Source organism: Pseudorca crassidens, chromosome 6 (assembly GCF_039906515.1).
Source record: "Pseudorca crassidens isolate mPseCra1 chromosome 6, mPseCra1.hap1, whole genome shotgun sequence".
NCBI lineage: Eukaryota > Metazoa > Chordata > Mammalia > Artiodactyla > Delphinidae > Pseudorca > Pseudorca crassidens.
In genome coordinates, this window is record NC_090301.1 from 9,368,138 (window position 1) to 9,380,635 (window position 12,498).

A 12,498-nucleotide genomic window follows, 5' to 3' on the forward strand; every position below is an offset into this window, starting at 1 on the left:
GGACATTCTGCCTACCTCTGGCCCAGAGGCCACCAGTTAGCCACGTCTAGGGTGAGATCTCTCACCTGTATTCACCTCAGTTCAATGGAGATTTTGCTTCTTGCATCGGGCATACCAGAAGCCGTAGGCACCACCAAGGAGTCCTGTGTCTGGGCCAGGTAACTCTCTGAGCCTGTCATTCTGGGCAGGTTTTAAGCTTTGTGGTAGGTAGACCCAGTCCCCAAGAGGCCAGGTACTGGGCAAAGGTGACAAAGTCTACCCACTGTCCAGGGATTGGAGGCAGGAGCCCACAAAGTATGGCAGGGACTGGGGCCAAATGTCAAAACAAAGGTGCTCTGTGGAGGTGGCTCTTAGGGCAGCCAGGCCAGGCAGGACTGGTGACAGTTGTCAGAGCTGCCAGAAGTTCTGTGCAGGGTTTTAAGCTAACCTGGTAGAATCTCACCTACTCAGGTGCCCCATCCTCTGCCTATCTGGCTGCTCCAGGCCCTTTATCCTCATATCCTCTGCAGAAATACTTCTTCCCAGTGGATGGGGGAACCTCATGGGTACAAGACAAAGCCCTCCCCACCCCTTGCTTCCCAGTCTGTCTACAGAGCCTACAGTCACCTGTCCTAGAACTACGCTGGGAGAGGGCTTATGCCAAGACAACCATTTTTAAGTCCCCCTCAGGACTGAAGCTCAAAAAATAATAGATTTTTACCTATTCAGCTGACAACACTGGCAGCTGGCTGACAAAAGATTTAAGGCCCAAGGATTGCTTTAGGAACCCAGAGGCTACATATGGGGCCCCTCCTGGATCAAGCTGCTCCTATACAGAGATGCAGGCCAGCATTTCTAGGTGCCAGTGAATATCTACAGCAGTGCAGCAGATTATTATATTGGCAGTGGAAGAGTCAGTACTGCTCAGTGATCTCATAGTATAGAATTCTCTATCAGTTAGGGATGCATTTGGTTATAAGAGAACACCCTGACAATGGTAGCTTAAACAGAGATTTGTGTCACATAACCAGAAATCTAGAATTCAGAGACTAGATGATATTGGGGCAGTGTCTCAAGATCCTCTTGGCCTTTTCCTCATGCTAGTGGCCTCATGGTCACACAGTACCTGCAGTAGCTCCAGCCACTACATCCTCATTTATAACAAGAAAGAGGAAGGAACAAAAGACTCAGTCCCAGAAGACTTCCACTTATATCTGATTGGCCAGAACTGTGTCGCGCAGCTAGTCCAAACTTCAAGGGGAACTGAGATTTGGAGAATTTTACTTTCCAGCCTCTGTACTAGAGGAAGGAAAGGAGAAAAGAACTGGGATTGGGGGGTTGGATCAGTCAACCAATGGTAACTTCCAAAGGAGTTAAATATCCATTAAGGGGATGGGGACATTATCAGTGGCTCATCCACCCTCTTGTTGGAAGTCCTTCAGGTATATTGTATGTGGAAATAGAATCTGCCGTTGATGTTTCTTTGCAGGATCCAAGGGGTACTTTCTGCTTCTAATGGTCAGTCTGCGATTATTTTATACTATCCATCAGATTGCAATAGCAGTATCACAACACAGCCGTGAGGTGCAGCCGAAGTAATTCATGATCAATGTTAATTAAAGCACCAAGGTTTGCCAGCATGGTTTCCTTATCCCATCCTTATGGTCATTTCCTTTTGACACACTTGGACTCTAGTGCACTTTCTTGAGCGGAAGAGAAAGGAATTATAACTAGAAGACATGGAGTTATACCCAACCCTCAGTCACCAGGTCTGATCTCTGCTTGCTTCAACGTTCCTCCCTAGAAGTGGAGTCTGTAGCTGAATTTGATACACCATAGATGGTAGAAACCATTGTATTACAAACCTGACATGAATATGTGTCAAATGCTGCCATGGGGACTCTAAAATCAATGTTCTGATGTACATCTCCAGGCCAGCAACCTAAAGGGACCTCTCCTTCTTTTTGTTTGTTTCTTCTCCTTCCACTGAATTCATGCACTGAGGAGTGCTGAACAACATGATTAGCTAACCGTATTGTGTTTAATTCATTGACTTTCCAGGCCAAGGAGCCAATATTGCAAGAGATGCAAGGCCAGCCTTTACGCATGATAGTGCCGAAGTGCCTGGCAATATGAGTGACTAAATAACCACATTAAATTCTTGCTAGAAATTCCAGGTTGACTAGAAATTATTACTTACCTTGATGTGCTAGAAGGAAAATTACTGTTCACATTAGCTTTTTCATTTTTAATGGGTTTAGAAATGAATGTGTTTTCCATTTTTCAAAGCGGTTCCTACTGGCACTAAAAAGTCTGGTACAATTTAGTAGCATGTTAGACAATCACACATTTCCATTTAGGAGAAGAACGTGCAATCAAAGATATTGAACAGACCTTTCAACCATGTCACTCAGCAACCTGAACTTCATGATGTAATTCATTTATAATGTTACTGGGCATTCAGTTCATCACTTTTAAAGATATAATAATAGTACCTTTCTAGATGTTTCCAGGGTAAAGTATAGCAAAACTCAGCCACCAGATTTGACTGACCAAGAACCTACACGTATCTCCAATATTTGCATAAAGTATAACACCCTAACAATAATTTGTAATGTTTTTTCATCAAGAGCTGGGAACACTTATTTAATAAGTAAGAAAAATAGCCGTCACTCCTCATTTGACAGATTCAAATGAAAAGGAAATGCAGTTTAATAGGGAACCAGATTTTACTTTGAAGCTGTTGATTTCAGTGGATGGTTGGATCAGGACTGCCAAGGATCCAAGCTCCAAACCAAGGGACTGATGAGTTCACACCTACAGGGAGAGATGGTGAAGGATGAATGAGGCGGGCATCTTGTCTGAAACATCTTGTTTCTAAAGAGTTATCGTCCCCATGTGTTGGGCCAAAGCACATGGTAAAGTACTGTCTCCTGACCTGCTTTGCATCTGACTTGGGACTGGGTTGAGTTCAGACTAGTGGAGATGGCAGGATCTGGACTCGTTTCAGATAAAGGTAGATTGGAAAAACCTATGGGATTAATTTAACATAAAATTTAGGACTACTCCAATTTGTACCAAACTTGTTTGGTAAAGTTGAGTGCACTTTTTGAGAACTTGACTTGTGAGTTACTTTAAAAGAATGGGGTGTGTGAAGATGCTTTTACAAAAGTTTATACTTTTAGGGGAAAGATGCAAGATCTTAAAATATAATTAATTCAACATAAGGCTGTATCAATGTGTAACACACTTAGCACACATTTTCTGTAGTCTGCGGAGACAAGAGGGAGGATGGAGCGGGGGGAAGGAGATGGTAGGGTGTTCTAAGGGTGCTGGGTTTATTACTGTCCCCCCAGAAGGGGGAATAGTACCTGTACAGACAAGGTGTCAAGACAAATATGTTTGAAACTCCAGAATATTCAGAATGGCTTGTGCTTGTGGTTAAGCTCTGGGCAGCAAGAGAGGCAGACAGGGGCCATAACACAGAGCCCTGGAGCTTGTACTCAAACACTTGTAACCAAAAAGTACATAAATAGTCTGAACTAAGTACAAATTAATTCTCCAATGCGGATTTTGTCCTGAGTCCGTGTTAGGCAGTGATGGGAAATCAGCTTGTTTCAGCTGTTGGTTATCTAGAGACATCATTTCCTACTCTCAATCACTTGATCATATGAAAAGGGAGGATTTAACTGTTAAACTGACAAGATCAGCTTTCATATGGGATGAGTGGGGTATGAGAACCTCATTTATATGTATTGATTTTTTAGAAATTGTAGCTGAAGATAGTGCTGTCATGTACTCTGCTTATAGAGACACACCACTCAGCGTTATCTGCGAGTGAATTATTCACTTCATCATAATTCACAGTGGTCCACAGCTGACAAATGGTGGCACCGAGCAGAAGTTGGGTGTGTTTTTGTTCATATGTCACTGTGTCTTTCTGATTCAATGCTGAAGCTGAATCACTGTTTCTGGATTATATGTTTAATCTTATCTGTCCTTCTAGTCTCAAACTGGAAATTAAGAAAAGATGATAGAACATTTACTAAGCCATATCTAAGGACTCCGGTATTCTCTTCTTTTATATATCAAATAACAAACTCAAAAACTTGGTTTACTTTTAAAGTATATCCAGGATTCATAGCTCTTGAGGGGTTTTTTAAAAGTATACATTTTCGATGCTGTTGTTTGCTTTTCTTTATGACAGCCTTGACTCATCCAGGTGCCTTAAGCACTAGATACAATAAACCAGAGACACAGATAAGCCGCAGGAAGTCAGAGATAGTACTTTACACATTTAGCAGTTGCTTTTGTGTAGCTGTTTGTTGGTCGAGAAGGTTATAAGTTGTATGTATGCGTTCATTTGCCAATTAGATACTTTTTAAAAGATAATTTTCTTAAAGTGACCATGGAATGCTGTGTTTGATCATTAAATCATTTATATTTTTCTTATGCCTTTGCTAACTAATGCACTTGTTGAAATGGAAAAAGTGAATGCTTATATTTGCATTTTTACCATAATCCTCTGTATATAGCTTCATCCTCTCAGTTTGCATAGCTGGCTACGTGGGGACCATGACATGCGACTGATCCTTAGGATTAATAACTGAAGTGAATGAAACATCACGCTTCATAGTTTCTGAGACTCTTTTGTCACATGTTAACATCTCTGAAATCAGAATACCTTGCACAAAGTTCTAAGAAAATATCAAGTCATATTTTAATTGATGATCTATTTCTTTTTTATTGATACATAAGATAATGATGCCTCACATAATTCATGGTGCCTTAGAGTCCATGAAATACGGTAGTATCTCACAGGCCCTGGTAAGATCATTATACGAAAGTATTAGACTATAATAGTAAAGTATTTTTTTTTAAAGAACTGATAATGTAGTTAGCATTTAAAGCTATGTCTTTGGCAATTTAAACTTTCACAAATTTAAATACATATATTAAAGGTTTATAGCTGTAAATGTGAATTTTATAAAACCTGGAAATCTTGATTCTTTCTAGAACAGATATTTACCCTTCTACTTCAGAATGAATGAAAGTTCAAATGTCTTCTGCCCAGCCTCTTTGTGTATACACGAGAATCTTCTTCAGAAGAGTTTTGAGGTTTTAGAAAAGATTTGTGTTTATATTTGTGTAAAAAGAAAATCATTAGATTCACTTTTTGCTGCTGGCTTTGTGCCGGCCTGAGAGTTACCCCAAGGGCTGTGGGCCAGAAGATTCTCCCTATAGGTCGGCCAGCTACTGTTTCAGTGCCTTTAAAAGTACCCCAGTGACTTCAAAGATAAATGCAGCCGTCCCCACGCACCAAGAACTCTGGTTCCAACAGCCCAGACTTAAAAATGGCTAAATGAACGGTTGGGGCATTAAATGACATATAATAAATCCTTAGAGAATGATTTATAGTAGCAATAAGTGCTTGCTTTGAGTTCTTGACTTTATTTTCTCAACTTCCTTACACTGAATATATTCTCTTTTGTTTTGTAGGGTGGATCTACGACATCACACAAAAATATGATTTTTCCTTTTATATATGTGGTTTACTCTACATGGTAGGAATACTCTTTTTACTCATTCAACCGTGTATTCAAATTATAGGACAGTCCAGAAAAAAATACATAGATGGTGCAAATGTGTAACGTCCTGTTACGTCCCGTGTAAGATTCCTTTGCCATACTCATGCCTACCTCACATGGTTGCTGTGAGGAGCCTGTGACACATCATGGGAAAGTACGTCGTCCCATAACTGGCACCGTCGTTTGTAAATGCCATTGTCATGGCTTCGTTTGAAAGCAGCACTGCCTTCCTGTGCAGGGAGAGGCATTAAGGACTACATGCATCTTAGAGATGACCGTGTCCTGCAAAGACAGCCTATTAAATCATTGGTAGAAACGCCCTCCTAAAAAGTATCTCATCATCCACTAAGACTAGGGTTTTAGAAACAGTTTTTAAAACAAAGAATGAAAGCTTTTCAACCCAACTACTTCTTTTTAAGATGAAAATAAGGTATCTAAGTGCTTCTGGAAATCTTACAGATACAGGTCTCCCCCGCTTTTTGAAAGCGCTTTCCACTGCTTTGCTTTTATGAAAGACCTACGTTAGTACCTGTTTTCACTCACCAGAAGAAACCCAAGGAGGATTTTCGCTTTTACAAAAAGAAAAGGGGAACCACGTTCAGCGTTTGTTTTGCTGTGAACCTTTATAGAGGCAGCTCGGCCGGAGCAGCAAGAGTGGCGCCGTCAGGCTCCTTCCGGGGAACCACATTCTGCAATTCAGCCTCAAGTCGCCATAGCTTTGAACTGTGTCTGTGAGCATCTGTACTTGATCTCGATTTATTTTGTGCATCCATGAGCAAGATGTGACCTAAGGTCATGGCTTCTTTGCTTTATGCCATTTCAGTTAAGGTTTCACAGAACACTCTGCTTTCAGATAGTGGGGAAAACCTGTAAATGGGTTTTAAGCAGAAGACTATGCTGGATTTCAGAAATTGTTACAGGGAGCTGTTGATCTACCAGTGTAAAACAAAAGCAGGCTCTAACTTCAAGGGTAATATATTTGGTACAATTAAAGAAACACAGCTTATATTTTTATTAAAGAATTCTGCAGCTAGGGCATACAATTTCTAAATCTTTCTCTAAGAAAAGCATTTGCCGTTACTCCTAATTCAATATTATCCAGTTATAAACTGAACCTTGAGACAAAACCTTAACAAATAAATATTAATAATCTCCTTAGTGAAAGTCATATTCATGCATACAACCACTGAATCAAGGGCTACGATTCAAGCACTTTTATTCATTTCATTGGCCTCTTAGTTTATGAGCACGATCTGAGGCCTATAGAAAAAATTTTTTCTGAGTTTCTCCTGCCCAGTAAATAAAATAGAAAACTAATTGCTGGTTAACATGTAAAGTTGGTGGTTAAATCGTCTGTCAAGCATGTTACTAATCCCAAATATGAGACTATCAGGTTGTGAGGATAATAAAATGCCCTTGGTCCAAATGTCTGTGCACTTGACATTGCAGTAGTGGTAACAAATAGCCCTTCTCCAGTGTCTTGCTGTTCTATGGACAGTTCATCTGCCTGAGCTCAGCACAGTTTTTAAAATAGTTCTCTTGATTGATTTCAAACAGAAGATAACTGTGATCCGTGATATCACGTAATGCTCTTCCTTTATCGGAGATCTCTATTTTTCTAAGCCAAACATGTTTCACACTGCAGAATGTTCTTCCCAGAATCATTCTGAAATTTCTGGCTGCCTTACTTGTTTACACATATTTTAGAACTATTTAAATTTCCACTTACAATTTGCTCATCACACACACACAAAAATGCTTTAATATCATGGCCAGTGTCTTGGGTCAAATTTATCTAAAGTGAGTACAGACCATTCTCAGTTATCCTTGGTAATTAGAGGCAGGAATGGTACTAGTAATTGGAGTCACAGAATGTTACCCCAGCCTAATTTTAGCCATCCATTTCAGTCTTTTACTCCACCAAACCCTTTAGAGCTGTTAACAAGTGATTACATGGACACGATTCCTTTTTGTTTCATCTCCACTATTTCCTGCTCTAATGTCTAGTGGGAGGGGTTGGGTAATGAAAGGGACCACCAAAATAACAATAATCATAAAAGGCGGCTAATGGAAAGGAGAAACAAAAGCATGGCTAACATATGCAATATTACCTCCAATGATTCAAGAATTGCCTGTAAATTATTATAGATAATAAATTGCATGTCGTACTCCATTTGGTCCAACACAATGACCCGTTTGTTATCATGACATCTTTGGCTGCTGTGAAAGAACCCAGCTCTCTGTTTTTGATAAAGGTAATCTTAAATGCTGAGGCAACGTTTTTCTCTATATATATTTACCATTAAATTAGGATGATAGATTGAAAAACATGTTGTGTGTTTTAAAACTTACTACATTACTCCCTTACTTTTATTTACTGACAATACCAAATTAACAAGAGGCGGTGTTAAATACTGGGAATGGTGCTATACAGCTGATGCATTTTGATGCTTGCACTACTAGTTGTGCATCACAAATACGAACTTTTTATCCAATGACCCAGCTTTAGTTAAATATCCAAGTGAGACCTGCTTATGTTCAGTCTGTCCAGTTGTTTGTTGATTTACCATATTTTTAGAAGTGGTGATCTCTACCAAATCAAGTCCCTGTTTTACAAAGACAAAAGTAAAACCTACTTGCAATATTCATGTTGCCAACAGAAAAAAAAGAGAATGCTTATAAAGAATTACAGCAAATACATTATTTCCTGTTTAAATGTATCCTGATGATATATAGGGTTGATTGTATATTTGTTATGTGCTTTATAGGTTTCCCCTCACATATCCAAATACTTTTTATTTACATAAAACTAAATAAATTTTGTCCTCTTTAAAGATGGTCAGTGAGTTTTTGTACAAAATCTTTATTTTCTTATCTTTAAGAGGAAAACTCCTAAAATATAAGTGATAATTATCTGTTTGGTTCTTTCCCCTGGAAGAGTTTTTCTCTAGGTATGGTTATAAAACCACCGAGAGAGAATCACTGAGCGTGATTGTTAGAAGGGCCAAGTTCAGCTACAAAATTTAAAATGCACACACCCTATAATCCAGCAACTGCATTTCTAAAATTTTTTCCTACATATGAACAAAGACAAATGAACAAGGATTTTTTGATTTATTGTTTGTTATATAAAAGACTGGAAATAATTTAAATGTCCATCAATGGGAACTGTTAGAGTATGGTATTTATGCAACTGTTAAAAAAAAAAAAAGACCGATTCATATGTAAAATTAGACAACAGTATCCAAGATATATTGCTAAGAGAAAAAGAGCAAGACATGTTTAATGTACCCCCAATTACATTTTTGCTAACTACAAAAAAGGTTATTCATATGGCTTGTATATATATATATATATATATATATATATATATATATATATATATATATATATATATAGAACATTTCTGGAAGGAAACAGAAGGAAACATTAACAGTGTTCAGCTCTGGGGAGGGAAGTTTGGGCTCTGGGGTGGGCCTGACTTTTTCCCTTATGCACATGAGGATTTTTCAATTTAAAACTTGTATCCAAAATTGTTTTAAATACAGATTCCTGGGGCTATTTAAAACCTAATGAATTGGAATCTTGGAGGATGGGACCAAGATATCTGCCTTGTATTGGACTGGCCAAAAAGTTCGTTCGGGTTTTTCATAAGATGTCACAGAAACACCCAAAAGAACTTTTTGGCCAACCCAATAAATAAGCTTATCAGTTGACTTTTATGCTCACTAAAACTGGAGACCAGCTCTCAGCATATTTAAGTGTAAAACATTCCAATCAATTTCTTTCTTTTTTTTGAAAAAGCCAAAATGAGTTTATTAGCATTGTTTTCTTCTTTTGATAAATGACTACTAGTGTAACACCTTGATAAAGAGAAGCTTGAGAGCTCTGTTATATTTTAACAAATTAAAAATAATTTGTTTTCCTGTTACAAAAGTATTATGTTACATGTTTATTAATACACTGAATTTGGTAAGCAAATAAGTATATATTAGTATATTGAAGTGAGTGTAAAAATAAGAAGAAAAAATTTAAATGTACTTCCAGTACCCAGATATAATCATTGCAATATCTTTTATACCCTTTTACTGTTTGTGCATGTGTTTCTCAAAAACAATTTTATACTTTTAAAGTATAATTTATAATTAAATTTTATTATAAATTATAAAGCAAATTATAATTTGTTCTTTGCATGAACACTCTATCAAGGACATCTTTCCGTATCAGTAGATGTGCATCTTCAGTACAGTGGTCTCAACCATTTTTTTCACTCCAGCACAACTGAGGCATTAAACACAGTTTTGATAATGTTATTCTGTCAACTCTTTTTTTAAGGGGTGAGGAGATGAGGCAGAGAGGAGGGAGGAAAAACGGTCAGTTTAAGTCAAAAAAACTCCAGATGGCAAATACCTATCTGCAACATCATTTTTAATGATTGTATAAACTATAATGTTTTAAAAACAAATTCCCAATTGTTAGCCATTTAGGTGCTTCTAATTTTTGCCCATAGTGTGTAATATTGGGATAAACACTCCTCCCTACCTCCAATCAATTTCAAATGCTTTTCCTGACTCCCTCACATTGATTATCTCCTTTTATGCATATGACATTCTGATTAATTACTATCCATGGAGCACTCCTAGTGTATAGTATTTTTATTCCACTGTCTGTCTCCCTAGTCTCTTTCCATTCAACAGATGTAAACTGGGCTCCTATTAGAACAAGGCAGGCTGATGCCAAGTGCCTGCCCTCGACTGGCCCGCCTGCAGAGGAAGCTGCTATTGCTGGAAGTGATGATGCAATAACAAAGCTAAGGGAGATGAGACTTGTAACCTGTTTAAATGAAACTGTAATTAATAATATAAAAGACACAGAGAGGTTCAATAAAACGAATGCAGAACAATCCCTAAGGTATGTCTGTTTGTCAAATGAAAGATGCAGACAAGTGCTAAACTTACAGTTCTCAAACTTTTGGGTCTCAGATCCATGCTACAGTCCTGAAAACCAATGAAGTCCCAAAGATCTTTTGTTTTTGTAGGCTGTATCTTATTGATATTTACCATATTAGAAAGTGAAACTGAGAAATTTTTAAAATTATTTAGTATTGCTTCATTTTAAAATAATAAAGAGCCTACTATGTTAGTACAAATAAGATTTTTTTGAAAAGTAACCATACTTCCCAAAATTTTTTTTAGTAAGAATAGCAGCATTTTTTTACATTTTTGCCAATTTCTTTAATATCTGGCACAATAGAAGACAGCTGTGTTCTTATGTTTGCTTCTACATTCAATCTGTTTTGATATATGGTTTTGATTGACATATATGAAGGAAATTCAGCCTCATACCTATATGTAGTTGGAAAGAGAGGAGTATTTATTTTAATAGTCTTTTCAGATAATCGTAGTGTGGTTGTTTTTTTTTGATACCACAACAAAACTCAACAAGTGGTATTTCTTAAAGGTTATTTGCACTGTGTAATCTGACACCATATCATATAACTTTTTGTAAAACGTTACATTAAAAGCCTGTTTTGCACTGTGAATGACTCTTTTGCCCATTTAGGATTTTGTAACATAATGCTTTAGTAATTTGGAAAATACTAATCTACTGAGTTTTGTAGATCTTCCAAATGTTTTCATATCTCAAACAATATTTTTTTAAATCATATGATAATTGTGTGGTTCCATTTATATGAAATGTCCAGAATATGCAAATCCATAGACAGAAAGTGTATTAGTGGTTGCCAGAGGCTAGGAGGAGAGAGGAATTGGCACGTGGTATCTTTTGGGGGTGACAAAACTAGATAATGGTGATAGTTTCACAAATTTTTGAATATATAAAAACCATTGAATTATGTACTTTAAAAGGGTGAATTTTATGATATGTGAATTATATCTCAACTGGGAAGTGGACAAGCTCATGGAGGTTGATATAAGTTTTCCAGAATTCTTATTTCCTTTGGAAAGCTTAAATATTATCATTGGCAACAAATACTGCAGTTATTTTTCTTGAAGTGACAGTCTCATTTTCAATAATGTATCTGCCAAACATAAACATGGTATTTCACGAAAAATCCATAGTTGAGTTTGCAACTCAGTTACACAAGTGCTTTTCCTCAAGACAACCGATGGACTTCGATTTGCAGCTGATGTGCCTTGTGCATATTTTCCATTTCGAAACCAAGCAGGATCCTGCAGGGCCTTCCCAGGGACACCCCCCCCCCACCCCCACCCCACATCCCTCACCTCTTATTTGTAAAAAAGCTCTAGCCTGCTAGGCCTTCCCTGCGTTCCAAAGAGCAAATTTAATCAGAGAACTGAGAAAATGCAGAAAGAAAGGAAAGCAGTCAAGCAAGTCAAAAATAATAATGGGTTAGCCATAAAACAAAGTCAAGGACCTTTAGTTCTTCATCAAGGGCTATAGATAATTTCCCAAGCCATATCCTTGAGTTGTTTTGCAGATACTAAAACCCCCACCAGGTGGAAGAAGTTAACTGCATGCTGACCACCAGCAGTGTAGACCCCAGACGAGTTGGAACCAGAAGGTTGATGACTGAGATTCCCAAAACTTCATCCTATTACATCACCATCGACCAATCAGAGAACTGTGCGTGAGCTGACCACACACCCTGTGACCCCTTCCCTCACACTGTCTTTAAAAACCCTTCCCCGAAAGCTATCAGAATTGGGGTTTTTTAAGCATGAGCTGCCTGTTCTCCTTGCGTGGTACCCTGCAATAAACACTGCACTTTCCTTCACCACAACCGGGTTGTCAGTAGATTGGCTTTGCCACTCAAGTGGACCCAAGTTTGGCTTGGTAACAATTTTGTCACGCAGGATATTAAAAAGATGTGCAGTCAAGAGTAAAGACTTCATAAAAGGTGGTCATTTTTACTGTTTCCTCAAGGATGTCCTTAAGTGAATCTGGCCAT

The 12,498-nt window shown here is 37.9% G+C and overlaps 1 protein-coding gene across 4 annotated transcripts in view; it reads left to right on the forward strand.

The window, feature by feature from the left end:
- Positions 1–10,468, forward strand: part of SLC16A14 (solute carrier family 16 member 14) — a 37,192-nt gene extending 26,724 nt beyond the window's left edge. For all 4 annotated transcript variants that reach the window (XM_067740288.1, XM_067740287.1, XM_067740289.1 and 1 more), the window contains one exon: positions 5,479–10,468. In XM_067740288.1, coding sequence (XP_067596389.1) covers positions 5,479–5,630 — 152 coding nt within the window. In that variant the 3' untranslated portion in view covers positions 5,631–10,468. The remainder of the gene's footprint in view (positions 1–5,478) is intronic.
- Positions 10,469–12,498: the final 2,030 nt, after the last annotated feature.